Source organism: Dendrobates tinctorius, unplaced genomic scaffold (genome assembly GCF_039654945.1).
Source record: "Dendrobates tinctorius isolate UK_male_01 unplaced genomic scaffold, ASM3965494v1 ptg000254l, whole genome shotgun sequence".
Taxonomy (NCBI): Eukaryota; Metazoa; Chordata; class Amphibia; order Anura; family Dendrobatidae; genus Dendrobates; species Dendrobates tinctorius.
In genome coordinates, this window is record NW_027361921.1 from 3,182,831 (window position 1) to 3,197,951 (window position 15,121).

Genomic DNA, 15,121 nt, shown 5'->3' on the forward strand with positions numbered 1-15,121 from the left:
GATATGCTGACACCAGTTCCTTGTTTGATTCTAAAGCCTACATTGGGTCAGGAACCAACCCTCAGATAGTGTGATTTGGCGCGGAGTACGTGTCCGTTCGATCATAGAGAAAAAATAATGAAACTAGTAAATTTATAAGTTTAGTCCAGGAAATATAGGCAGTGTTTACAAAAATACAAAAGATATTACAAAAGGACACAAAATACAGTATGTACAGACAGTTACAAATAAAATGGATTAAAATAAGAAACTTACTTTATCTCAGTCACAGATATGACGTATCGATAAAGGAGAGGAAGGCCTTCCCAAGGAATAAAGTTCATCAGCACAGCATCTTAGCTGGCACCTGACACCTTCCCAACTGAGCGTCTCAGCTCTATGCTTTTTCCCAAAACCAAGGGACTCCTCCATTGCTGACCTCACTTGGCCGCCTGTGTTAGACGACGTATGTCGCTTTTGAAAAGTTATTAAAACTCATATCTTTTCATATCTTTGGCTGAGGGGGGCTCACAGGGTGATAACAGGGGCATTACCTTTTCCCCTGCGACATGACCATTGTTTTGAGACTAAATATGACATGCCTGCGTGTTACAGGATGGCAGAAACTGTTTTCCTGGATTATGATGGTCGCACCGGCTACAAAACGCTGCTGTGCGTATCCCTAATTCTATCGATCCTTGTAGTATATTTTTCCTGTCTCTATGATTATTGTGTGTTATTAAATTCAACCTGGAATAGACAAAGGAAATCTTGGCTGGAAAAAAAAGCATTTCACTGGCCAGATGCCATAAAAGTGACCAGCTGCTGAAGGGATGGGGAAGTGCATAGAGTTTCAAAGGAGCAGGGAGAGGGGGGCTGCAGCTGTGAGGGGGAATCACTGGTGAAGCTTGCTCTTTACAAACCAATGGGGGAAGGGCAGTAATTTTAGCTGCATGTGTACCTGGGTTTTCAGCAAATAGCTCATATTTTCTAGTGATGAGCAAGCATACTCATTGCTCGGGTTTCCCCAAGTATGCTTGGGTGGTCTCCGAGTATTTGGAAGATTTCGTTTCTGTCACCGCAGCTGCATGATTTGCGGCTACTTGACAGCCTGAATACATGTGGGGATTGCCTGTTTGTTAGGGAATTCTCACATGTATTCAGGCTGTCAAGTAGCCATAAATCATGCAGCTGAGGCAATAGAAACTAAATCTCTGAGCACTTCCAAATACTCGGAGATCACCCGAGCAAGCTTGGGGAAAACCCGAGCGACGAGCATACTCGCTCATCACTAATATTTTCCTGACACCCCCCTTTTGGACTGCGCTATGGGGCAGGACCTCTTGGTACTCTTCCATGTGCACCTCTGTGGGCTCACCCCGCCGGGATAACCCATCTGCATTGCCATGGTCACTGCCCTTTTTGAGTTTAATGGTAAAGTCATACTGCTGGAGGGCCAGGCTCTAGCGTAGCAGCCTTCCATTGGTACCAGACACAGTGTGCAGCCAACTGAGGGGGTTATGGTCAGTCACGATGGTGAAGGTGTGCCTGTACAGGAAGGGCTGCAAATGTTGCAGGGCCCAAACCATGGTCAGACACTTCCCTCAGCAGGAGCTTCCAGCTGAGGTACAACATGGGGTGCTCTTGGTTCTCCGAGTCGACCTGGTTTGCACAGCACCTAGGCCAAACTCACTGGTGTCAGTCTGTACTAAGAACGGCCGATTGCTGTCAACTGCCCTTAGCACAGGAGAGCTGCTCAGGGCTGTTTTTTATGTCCGAAAGGCCACCTCAGAGTCGTTTGTCCAATCGACTGTATGGGGTAGTGTTATGAATGAGTCACCGAAGGAGGAAAAAACAAAAATACAAGCTAAGTCCAGAAAACCAGAGAGGTTGGTAGCTATCGGATTGCAGACCTCTGATCCTATCCACAACAACTAACAGTAGCTGTGGAGGGTTCCTACGATGCCCTAGACCCCTCGATCACAGCCGGAGAACTAAATAGGCCTAAAGAAAGAAAGGGGAAATCTAAACTGCCCCAGAGCAGACCCCAAAGCAATAGGCAGCCCCCAACATATAATGACGGTGAAGCAAGATGAAAACACTAACACAGATAGAAAGATAGGTTGAGCAAACGATGGGGCCCAAGCTAACTAAAAAGGACAGGATAGAAAAGCTGCTGTCTGCAATCCGTAAAAAACCCTACCAAAAAATGTCCCAACCGTCTGATAGGAAAAACAGGCCCTGAAGTCGCTAGGACTTCAAAATGACTATATCAGCACTCAGCTAAATTCTGAAGACAGAGCAAAGAGAAAAACTGATCAGAGACAAAAATGGAACTCAGCACACCCCCGACCGGGGATGGCTGAACTCCAAAAAACAAGGTAAACCAAAACAAAACTAATAAGTTCAATAGCAGAGCAAAAACTTATCTTTGGGAAGCAGGAATAAGACTGGTATCCAAGAATCCAGCAGAGAAATCACCAGCGACTCAGAAGGGCGTCGGCTGCTTTATATCCAGTCAGAAGTTCCTGTTACCCAGTCATCATCTACCAGATCAGGTGTTTGGTAATCAGCCTCACTACCTTCCTTCACCAGAAGAGGGAGTTCGTCAGACATAGACGGTGAAGGGGAAAATGAACTCACAATAGGGTAGGCTTTTCTTGATGAGGTACGTCAAGGGCTTCGCAAGGCTACTATAGTTTTGTACAAAGATCCTATAGTATCCTGCAGTACCCAAGAAGGAATCACCTGATTCTTGGTCCTGTGAGTGGGCCAGGACACGATAGTGTCCACTTTCCCAGGCTCTGGCCTCATAGAACCCCCATCTTCCAGATTTTCCAGGTAGTGGACCTAGCTCATGCCCATTTGGCACTTTCCCTGCTTTGTGGGAAGCACCTCCTGGAGATGCTCGAGGTGATCCTCCCAGGTGGAACTGAAGACGGCAATGTCATCCAGGTACGCCAACACACACCTCTCCAGTTGCTGGAGCAGGTGGTTGACCATCTGCTGGAATGTGGCAGGGGCAGTCTTCATGCCAAAAGGCATGACGTGAACTTCTACAGTCCGAAGGGGGTGATAAAGGCGGACTTCTCCTGTGCCTCAGGGCTCAGGGGAATATGCTAATATTCCCGGCTCAGATCCATAATGGATAGATAGTGCACGCCAGCTAACCGCTCAAGCAACTCCTCAATGTGTGGCATTGGGTGTGCATCGGAGGTCGTTATGGTGTTGAGCCCCCTGTAGTTCACACAGAACTGGATGGTCTAATACTTCTTTGGCACCAGTACTACAGGAGAGGCCCATGAGCTCTTGGACCGCATAATCACCCCCAACCGTAACATCGATCTCTTGGTGTATGATGTTCTGCAGATAGTCAGAGATGCAATTGGGAATCATGCCCCAATCCGGCTGACACCGTGTCCACCTCGTGGACAACTGCCTCAGTCATTCCAGGTATGTTGGTTAACATTGCCAAGAAGGATTCCAGTGTGGCTCGCAGCTACGATCGCTGATGCGCAGATAGCAAGGTGCTTACCTCCACATCCTCTATGGCCTTCACTTGGGCCAGCATGTCCGGGAGGGGGGTCTTCCTCCCCACCCTCAGGCAAGTTGCAGACCGGTAGGACACAGGCTCCATGTTCTTGATGAGCCTTTTCATATTCACGTGGAAGGCCTTGCGCCTACCCCGAGTGTGGTCAAGAGTGACCACATAGGTGACTGGGTTGAGCTGTTGGTGTGCAACGTACGGGCCCTGCCAGGCTGCCTGAAGCTTACCTTTTTGATTCGGGGACCAGCACCCACACCTTCTGACCCACCTGGTAGGTCTGCTCCCAGGCATTCTGGTCATACCAATGCTTCTGGTCAGCCTGGGCCTGCGCCATGTTGTCATGCACCACCTGCGTCAAGGTCTGAATCTTTTCACGGAAGTGCATGACATACTCCATGATGGACACTTTTGAAGGGCTCGGCTCTTCTTCCCAGGATTCCCTTACCAGCCAAAGGGGGTCCTCGGACTTGCCTGCCATACAGAAGCTCGAAGGGGGATAAACACCGTTGAGGCCTGCAGAACCTCTCAGTAAGCAAATAGCAGGTGTGGGAGGTTCCCCTCCCAGTCGCGTTCCTGGGTTTCAACCAGAATTTTAGCATCTGTTTGAGGGCACCATTGAAGCGCTCACACAAACCATTGGTTTGTGGGTGATACGCGCTCAATATCAGATGCTTCACCTGCATTTACTTACAGAGAGCCTCCATTAGGCGTGACATGAATTGAGTCCCCTGGTAAGTAAGCATCTCCCTGGGAAATCCTACTTGTGAAAAGATGGCCAACAAGGCATCCGCCACCTTATCCGCCCTAGTTGAGGACAGAGCCACTTCGTTGCAGATCTGCAGACTTTCTGGCACAGAATATGCACCTCTTGGCAGAAAACGCAAGTAAAAATCTGCGAGTTTTTCATGCATTTTTCATGCGGATTGTATGCGTTCTTGTAAGCTAAAGATGTTATTTAACAAAAAAAAAAAAAAAGATTTGTGATGTCATTTCTTGTCCATCCTCCTCTTTTACATTTGTCCAACCCACACTTCATTACACACACACACAGACAGCTAGAAAGACAGATAGATAGGGGATAGATAGAAGGAATGAGATAGATAGATAATAGATAGATAGTACATACAGTAGATAATAGATAGATCTATTATCTATCTCATTCCTTCTATCTATCCCATATCTATCTATCTATATTAAAAAAAAGGAAACAGCACAGTACTTAGGCTAGTTTCACACTTGCTTTTTTTTGCAGCGCGTTTTTCCCGCAAAAAAACGCATTGAAAAAACGCATACAAAAGCATACAACTGCTGCATTTTTTTCAAGCATTTTTATGAGCATGCATGAAAAAAACGCAGCGTTTTTATGCGTTTGTATGCGTTTTTAGTGCGTTTTTACCGCGTTTGCGTTTTTTTCCAACATTAGGTGGCCCCTCACACTAACCCAAACCATGACTTTACTAACCCTAACCCTGACCCTAACCCTTAACCCTGACCCTGACCCTAACCCTAACCCTTAACCAAACCATACTTAACCCTAACCCTGACCCTAACCCTTAACCAAACCATACTTAACCCTAACCCTGACCCTAACCCTTAACCAAACCATACTTAACCCTAACCCTAACCCTAACCCTGACCCTAACCCTAACCCTGACCCTAACCCTAACCCTTAACCAAACCATACTTAACCCTAACCCTGACCCTAACCCTTAACCAAACCATACTTAACCCTAACCCTAACCCTAACCCTGACCCTAACCCTTAACCAAACCATACTTAACCCTAACCCTGACCCTAACCCTTAACCAAACCATACTTAACCCTAACCCTGACCCTAACCCTGACCCTAACCCTAACCCTGACCCTAACCCTTAACCAAACCATACTTAACCCTAACCCTGACCCTAACCCTGACCCTAACCCTAACCCTAACCCTTAACCAAACCATACTTAACCCTAACCCTGACCCTAACCCTTAACCAAACCATACTTAACCCTAACCCTGACCCTAACCCTGACCCTAACCCTTAACCAAACCATACTTAACCCTAACCCTGACCCTAACCCTAACCCTGACCCTAACCCTTAACCAAACCATACTTAACCCTAACCCTGACCCTAACCCTAACCCTAACCCTGACCCTAACCCTAACCCCCCTTAACTAACCCTAACTTTACCCAAACCCCTAAATTCCATTGTCTAAACTAATGGTAAAAAAAAAAACGCATGTGCAAAAAAACGCATACATGAGCATGCCAGTGCGCACGTATGCGCATCCATAGGCTATAATGGCCAATTTTAGCGCAAAACGTGCGCATACGTGAGCATGCGCTTTTTTGCAGGGCCAAAAAATGCAACATGCTGCGTCTGGAAAATACAAACGCACACCCCAAAAAAACGCAGCGCATGAAAATCGAATACGTGCGCTTACCAGCGCGCAGGTATGCGCACCCATGTTAAATATAGGGGGAAAACCGCATGCGCACGTATGCGTTTTTTTCCAGCGCAAAAAAACGCAAATGTGAAACCAGCCTTAGCTTCGGGTGCCCGGCCCCTGGCAGAAAGTCCCGTTTTCAGCCACAATATCCAATATTCATTCCAAATAAAGGCAGCACTATCAGGCCTTGATATGTGGGCTGAATAAACTCACTACCACTTGAAAGATTTACTATAGAGTGCTGCCTTTATTTGGAATGAATATCTATCTATCTATCCATCCCATATCTATCTATAGATATAATCTGACTATCTATAGATAGATATGGGCCATCGATATTGCCTGCCCCCGGCTACAAACACCAGCCCACAGTTGCCCCAGAAATGGCGCATCTCTAAGATGCGCCAATTCTGGCACTTAGCCCCTCTCTTCCCACTGCCGTGTAGCGGTGGCATATGGGGTAATATGGAGTTAATGTCACCTTGCTATTGTAAGGTGACATTAAGCCCAGTTAATAATGGAGAGGCATCAATAAGACACCTATACATTATTCTTATAGTATCAAAGGGTTAAAAAAAGACAGCCAGAAAAAAGTATTTTAATGAAATAAAACACAACACATTTTTTCATTGTTTTTATTACACGCCTAAATCCAAGTGAAGCCATTGTCTCCTGTAAAGAAAAATTAAAACAAACCAATAGTATACTCCCTGTCCGACGCAGTCCCTCATTAATAACGAGTGTCCCATGATGATCTCCCGTTTAGAGCTGTCACATCAGTAGATGTGACCGCTCTATAGGCCTCCGATGACACACTGACTGGAGATAACCCTCTGGCAGTGTGTCATCGAAGTTAAGCCTCTCGCTTTACAGAACTACAGCGTGAGAAAATTCTCACGCTGTAGTGCCACAAAGTGACAGGTGAACTCAGGTGATCTGTGGGCAGTGGAGTGATATAGTGATGTAGATAAATCTCCGCATTGTATCATCTGAGCCCCTGGAGAGTGGTCGCATCTGCTGATGTGACAGCCCTCCACAGGAGATCATAGTGGGACAATCATTATTAATAGGATTACGTTGGACACAGGGTGTATAGTGTTTATTTTTTAAAATTTTTTGGCAGGTGAGCGAGGGCTTTGGGAATTAGGTGTAGATGGTGAGCATGAACTATATGTGTGTGTATGTGTTTCTTTTTTTTACATTCAACACATTAGCCGGATGATGGGACTACTATTGTTCCATCATTAGCTAATGTGTCACTCACTGTCACTGTAACAGGCATAGCCGGAAGGGACTTGTAGTCCCATCGGAAGATGCCTGCATACACAATCACACACACTCACCCACCCACAAACAGCCCCGGCAGACCCCCGCAGACCCCCCGGACAGCCCCGCAGACCCCCGCACAGCTCCGCAGACCCCCCAAGCAGCCCCGCAGACCCCCCGGACAGCTCCACAGACACTAGCACACACTTCCCTCCTCCCGATCTGCAGCATGTGATCCGCAATATAACCGCAGATCTTTTTTACATCTGCGGTTTTGCTGCGGATTTGCCTGACTCAGTGCAAGTCAATGAGTGCAGAAATGCTGCAGATCTGCAAAAAGAATTTACATGCTGCGGAGAATAAAATGCTGTGAATCTCCGCGTTTTTTTCCGCAGCATGTGCACAGCAAATTTTTTTTGCATAGGTTAACATTGTTTTGATACACACTTGCAGAGATCCACAGCGGAAAATCCACTGTGGATCCGCAATAAATCTGTATTGTGTGCACACAGCCTAAGGATGTAGCAATTTCCAGAGCTGCTGAGTATGGCCAGTGGTCCCACAACATCCACAGCAATCCTCTGGAAAAGCTCCTCTATCACTGGCAAGGAGATTAGGGGAACATTGGAAGCAGGCCTTGAATTCCCCACTCTTTGTTATGTGATACAAAAACGGCAATACTTGGTTACATCTGTCCCTGTCTTGGGCCAATGGAAGTGTGAAACTGTCAGGCCTTAGTTTTGTTGATCCCCAAGTGTCCAGCGAGTGGAATATCATCGGCAATCCGTAACAACTCATCCCTAAATTGGTAGGGTACGACTAGCTGTCTTTCCCTCAACCACTCCTGTTGGGATTTACCGGGAACTGTCTTCCGGTACAACTTCCCTTGTTCCCAGAACACCCTCTCCTTATCAGTCTCGAAGGTGGGCTTCTCAGTGAGGCTTGTCAGGGTCTCCAGGCTAGCATCATAGTGGAGAGCAGCCTGGAACTCCTGACTGGTGGCAGCCAGAAGTGGCGTTAAGGTCCCTTCCTCACGAGGACCCCCTGGGACCTACTCTGGGTCCATCTCTGGTTCAGTGATCCCTCTGACTGATGAGGGTCCAGAAGGCAGGGCATTACCTGGACAGTATTCTGGGCACTCTGACTGCGGGTGACAGCGGCTATATAGGCCATCTTCCTGGGGATTACCACAGTCCCATCAGCCTTTTTGGCTATGGGTACCACCTCCCCATCCTCCCCCATTACCTCAGGAGCAGTGCTATATATGGGGCAGTTACCTTCAGCCAAGACATCTTCCTTTGTGGCACTAGTCAGTTGCACAGCATCACCTTCTTCGTGGTTCCCATGCCTCTCGCCATTTCCCTTAGCATCGACGTTTGCTCCTGTTAGGGGGTCCTCAGCTATAAAGGCCCGCAGCGTGACGTGGCTGAGCACTCCAGTACCTCCAGATACATCATCATTATCAGGTAAAGTATGCACATTCACATCATTAGCATTACCCTCAATATCAAACCGGGGAAGGGTGTCAGGGACATGATACGCAAACATCCTCCCCAAATCAGTTCCCAACAAAACGTGTGTGGGCAAGTTTTCGGACACCCCCACTTCCTTCACCCCGCTCCCGACACCCTATCCTATAAAAACCCAGGCCATCGGCAAGGGACAGCAATCGCCGTGACAGTCAGGGTTTTCCCCGGGATAATCTCTTCAGGGGTCACCAGTTTGGGTCAGATGAGGGTTTGTTCGGCAACGGTGTCCTTGAGGCCTATGGCGACAGTGTTCCCCACAGTGGCTCTCTGCCAATTTTCACAGGCCCTCTCAATCGCCCCACCCACAAGAAGAACTGCCGCTTTAGGGCCTGAGGCCTTGGCTGGGAGGCTCTTCTTCTGCCAGTCCGGACAAGTGGTGCTGAGAAGTCCAGTCCGACTGCAGAAATAACACTTGCGGGGATCAGATGTAGGCCTGGTGTTGGCAGCAAGTAAAATCACAAAGCAGCAAATCACAATGAGGTGATTATTATGGGGGACTTCAACTACCCTGACATAGACTGGGAAACTGAAAAGTGCGTATCTCAGAAAGAGGATCGCTACTACCAATAGGTGGCGCTGTAGAGTAAAAGTCCTCTTTCTTTCTGAAGAGGCAATTTGCATATCTCAGAAAGGAAACCAATTTCTGTCAGTGACCAAGGATAATTATCTGTCACAACTTGTGCAGGGCCCGACTAGAGGGACAGCCTTCTGGACTTAATTTTAAGCAACAGGCCAGATAGAATAACAGAAGTACGAGTCGATGGGCACCTAGGGAACAGTGACCACAATATAATACAATTCCACTTGTCCATCAGTAAGGTGCCCTGGAAGGGGGTTACAAAAACGCTGAATTTCAGGAAAGCAAAGTTTGATCAGCTTAGAGAGGACCTTCGCCGAATTGATTGGGACAATGTCCTCAAAAATAGGTGCACAGAAAATAAATGGGAAATATTTAAATCAGTTTTACACACCCACTACGAGCTAGCCATACCGAACAGAAATAAAAGGGCTAGGAACAGGAGAACACCAATGTGGCTAAATAAGGATGTAAAAAGGGCAATAAATAACAAGAACAAGGCATTTAATAAGCTAAAACAAGAAGGCAATGAAGATACATTAAAAAGTTTTAGAGAAAAAAATAAAATGTGTAAAAAGCAAATACATTTAGCAAAAGTGGAAACTGAGAGACTCATTGCTAAGGAAAGTAAAACAAACCCCAAACTATTCTTTAATTATATAAACAGTAAAATGATTAAAATTGATGGTGTCGGCCCTTTAAAGAACAATGAGGGTGAAATCATACAGAACGATGTGGGAAAAGCAAATGTTTTAAATACTTTTTTCTCAACAGTGTTCACACAGGAAAAGGATTTGCCAGGGGAAATGCAGAGTGATAATGTAAACTCCCTTTTAAAGTATTACCTGCCTAACCCAGGAAGAAGTGCCGAACCGCCTTAGTAAGATTAAAATTCACAAATCACCAGGCCCTGATGGCATTCACCCTCAGGTATTAAGGGAGTTAAGTAATGTGATAGACAGGCCTCTATTCCTTATATTTAAAGACTCTATAGAAACAGGGTCTGTTCCTTTTGATTGGCGGCAAGCAAATGTGGTACAGATATTCAAAAAGGGGTGTAAAAAGGAACCTGGAAACTATAGGCCGGTAAGCTTAACATCTGTTGTGGGTAAAATTTTTGAAGGGTTTCTAAGGGATACCATTATGGAATATCTCAATGATAATAAATGTTTAACTCCATATCAACATGGATTTATGAAGGATCGCTCCTGTCAAACTAACCTGATCAGCTTCTATGAGGATGTAAGCTCTCAAATGGACCAAGGAGAATCATTGGATGTCATTTATCTCGACTTCTCTAAAGCATTTGACACTGTCCCACATAAAAGATTGTTAAGTCAGATGAGAAAGCTTGGGCTAGGGGAAAATGTGTGCAGATGGGTAGGTAGCTGGCTTAGTGATAGAAAACAAAGAGTGGTTATTAATGGTGCATACTCAGATTGGCCCAGGGTTACTAGTGGGGTACCACAGGGTTCTGTATTGGGCCCCCTACTATTTAATATATTTATTAATGATCTAGTGGATGGCTTAGGCCGGTTTCACATTTGCGATTCAGGGCGCAGCGACGGCCTGTGCACGGCCGCCACTAAGCCCCGCCCCCTGCCGCGCCTCCGCCGGTAGCTCCGCCTCCGGGCGCAAGTCACTGCATGCGCCCCCTATCTTTTTCAATGAGGACGCAGGCCGTGCGCAGTATGCGTTTTGGCGGCGCCTGCGTCCTTTTGACGGTGCGCCGACCAGCGCCAAATGCAACCTGTTGCAATTTGGTTGCGCTCGGCGCAAAGTCAAAAGGACGCAGGCGCCGCCAAAACGCATACTGCGCATGGCCTGCGTCCTCAGTGATAAAGATAGGGGACGCATGACGCATGCAGCGTCATGCGCCCGGAGGCGGAGCTACCGGTGGAGGTGCGGCAGGGGGCGGGGCTTAGCGGCGGCCGTGCGCAGGCCGTCGCTGCGCCCTGAAACGCAGATGTGAAACCGGCCTTACACAGTAAAATATCAGTATTTGCAGATGATACAAATCTATGTAAGGTAGTTAACACAAAGGAGGACAGTTTGCAACTACAGACAGATTTGAGTAAATTGGAGAATTGGGCTGAAAAATGGCAAATGAGGTTTAACACAGATAAGTGTAAGGTTATGCACATGGGAAGGAGAAACAGATTCTACAATTCCTTACTAAATGGGAAACTGCTGGAGAAATCAGACATGGAAAAAGACTTAGGCATCTTAGTCAATAAGAAGCTAAATTGCAGTGCCCAGTGTCAGGCAGCTGCCACCAAAGCAAATAGGGTCATGGGAAGCATTAGAAGAGGTCTAGGGACACGAGATGAAAACATAATTCTCCCTCTGTACAAATCACTCGTCAGACCACACTTGGAGTATTGGGTGGAATTTTGGACACCGGTTCTCAAGAAAGACATTACTGAACTTGAAAGGGTTCAAAGGTGGGCTACTAAAATGATAATTGGAGTTGGTTCACTACAATACCCAGAAAGGTTATCAAAATTAGGTCTATTTACTCTAGAAAAGAGAAGACTTAGGGGAGACCTAATATATATGTACAAGTATATCAGAGGGCAATACAGAGATCTCTCCAATGAACTGGTTGTACCAAGAACTGTGACAAGAACAAGGGGGCATTCTCTTCGTTTGGAGGAAAGACAATTTCTGCACCAGCATAGAAGAGGGTTCTTCACGGTAAGAGCAGTGAGGCTCTGGAATTCTCCTCCTGAGGAAGTGGTGATGGCCAACTCACTGAATGAATTTAAGAAAGGACTGGATGCTTTTCTTGTAACAGTATAGAAGGTTACGAATAACATAATATTATAGGTAGATGGTTGACCCAGCTTAGGGGAAGGAATTTTTTTCCCTATGGAGAAAATTGGCTTCTACTCTGTGGGTTTTTTGCCTTCCCCAGGATCAACAATGCAGAACAGCTGCACTAAAAATAGGCTGAACTAGATGGACATAAGGCCTTCAGCCTTCAAAACTATGTTACTATGTTATGTTAAAGGGGACAAGGCCTCCGGTGGTTTGGCTGGTAGGGGTACTGGGATTGGTTGATGGCTTACCCCCTTTCCAGCTGGCGGTGACCGGCTTCTGCACCTCCAGTTTACAGTTGGCTTTGTGTCGGCGATCTGCGCGGCTTTGACCACATCTTTTGGCTCCCGGTCCATCACGAACTGTTGCACCTCAGCCGGCAAAAGATCTAGAAACTGGTCTTTTACCATCAGGTCCTTCAGCTGCTCAAAGGTGATCACTGACAGTCCTTGGACCCACTGGTCAAAATGGGTTCTGAGTCCATGCATCACATCACTGTAGCTGTCGTGTGGGCCACGTTGGATGGTCCGGAACTTTTTACGGTATGGTCTCGAGGGAGAAAAACAAATGCCTCCAGAGCTTTTCCCTTGAGCCCTGGTGTTAAATAGTTAAATATCGGGCCCCTTGGTTCTCAGGCAGCTGGTACTGTCTGCAGGCTTTTTCAAATCCCCACAGAAATATGTCCAGGTCTCCGTCCTTCTCCATCATAGGAAAATGTTCGGGACAGGATTTGATAAAATGGGCGTTGCTGGAATCATTGCTGGGCTGGAAAGACCTCTGTCCCTGGATTCGGGCTAACTCCAGCTGGTACTGTCTCTCTTCTTGCTTGGCCTCTCTCTGGGCTTTTTGGTATTGCTGGATCAACTTCAGCCATTCTTGATAATCGTCAGCAGAGAGTTGCTTTAAGGCCAACTGTAGAGAAATATGTATAGGTATGCATGTATGACTAGCAGCAATTAACATTTGTCTTAGACTGCAGCTCTCCACACAGGTCATGACCTCATGGTATCCTGAGAAGGCAGTCTCCTGTCTCCAATTTCACCAGGGGGCATAACTGAGAGCTACACAGTGTAATATCCACACGTTATGAAGAATTCAAGGTATTAAACTTTAGATATGTTTTATTCTTCGTCCTCCAGCACACAGCATAACACTTGCATTCCCATGCTACCAGAAGTGAAACTGAAACTTCCCTTCTCATCCCTCTTGTCTCCACCCTCCAAGTCCCATAAGTCTGGCTTGCTTAAAGAGACAGATCTAATTATTATACATTACATCATCCCTTTTTTTTTTTTTTTTTTTTATAAATAATCTATATTACTGATAAATGCAACAACATGAAAACGTCCAAAGAAATCATATGTCCGTTTTGTCTTATTTGTTCAATTCTAAAACCAGAGAAACAAACAACAAAAAAAAAACAAACAAAACTGTAGTTACACTTCTTCAATAAGCCTCGATGGAGCTCTTCTCTCTCGTGTAGGATAACGTCTGGGCTCATTGAGAGAGTTCATTGTTGATGGACCAGCTACCTCTTGTTGGTCCTCTCCACCATCGGATACCAAATCTTCCACCAAAGAGAGTTCATTGTCATCATTCTGCGGTATGACTTTAAAATATGAAGAATTTCACGTTATGGAGTGTCCATCTCGTTCAGCTGTGATCATGCTGCCTTTCCTTTAGGTAACATAATATTTTGCAGGACCATATACAGGTGAGGTCTTGTTGGTTGGTCTTTGACGTACCACCATGACATCCCCTCTTTCGATGGCACTTGACTGTGTCCTTCGCCTTCTGTCTGCTAACGTTTCATGGCTTGTTTGTTGGAGAAATCTGTGGATCTCACTGAGGAGTCACTCGGTCGGGGATGGCTGGTCACATCAGGGAGACGTATACGCAGGGTTCTGCTGAACATTAAATGAGCTGGAGCAGCATTAGTAGTGGAGTGTGGCGTATTGCGGTAATTACGCATGAATTTGTATAATGACTGTTTCAGTGGGATGTGCTCCAGACTCGCTGCCTTGATACGTTTCCCCAGAGTGCGCATAAAACGTTCCACAATTCCATTGGCTTGCGGCCAGCAAGGTGTGATTTTCCTGTGATTGAATCCCAAGTATTCAGAAAATTGTGTAAACACATGTCCATTGAATGGAGGTCCATTGTCTGTTTTGACCACTTTTGGAATACCATATGCCGAGAAAATGTCGTCCAGCTCTGGTATGACATTATTAGCAGATGTTGAAGAGATAAATGAAATGACAGGGTATCGAGAATATTCATCAATTGTTACGAGAATGTATTGGCCATTTGGCAATGGTCCATATATATCAACTGCCACTTCCTCCCAGACAGCAGTGGGTAACGGAGACATTTGTAATGGCTCTAAGTTTGATGATGGAGTGATTAATTGACAAGTAGAACAGCGTCTAATCTTTTCTTCCACCAAGTGATCCATATTTGGGAACCACACTTTTTCTCTGAGTAACTTCTTTGTGCCAACAATTCCTAAATGACCTTCATGTGCTATCTGTATGACTAAGTTACGCAAAATCTTAGGTACAACTAGTTTGGCACCTCGAAGAATGAAGTGTTCTTCAGTGACTGATAATTCCTCACGTACGTTTGAGAATAGTTTTAACTCTTTCAGATCAATCTCAGAATCAGGAAATTTTTCTTTTTGAATTTCATGCCACCTTCGATTTTGGATGATTTGTATTAGGGCACAGAGTGTCTTGTCTTTTGTTGTTTCATTTATAAATTGATCAAGAGAAAGTGCTTTTGGCACGGCATGATCTGTAACAAAACGTAGGTATTCTTCAATGGAGGAATGCACAGGTATATCATCATTAGTAGGATGTCTTGAAAGATAATCAGCCGGATTGCTGTATTTTCCAGGTTTGTGAACAATTTTATAGTTGTAGTCCTGTAGACGTAGGCCCCATCGTTCAATTCGTGCAGGCATTTT

At 45.9% G+C, this 15,121-nt stretch overlaps 2 protein-coding genes across 2 annotated transcripts in view; both read right to left on the reverse strand.

Moving 5' to 3' along the window:
- LOC141067769 (uncharacterized) overlaps nt 1-12,644 on the reverse strand; it is a 125,460-nt gene extending 112,816 nt beyond the window's left edge. The window contains exon 1 of the mRNA XM_073558235.1: nt 12,442-12,644. Coding sequence (XP_073414336.1) covers nt 12,442-12,644 — 203 coding nt within the window. The remainder of the gene's footprint in view (nt 1-12,441) is intronic.
- The window catches only part of ORMDL1 (ORMDL sphingolipid biosynthesis regulator 1), a 130,535-nt gene that overhangs the window by 49,507 nt on the left and 65,907 nt on the right, over nt 1-15,121 (reverse strand). The window lies entirely within an intron of this gene.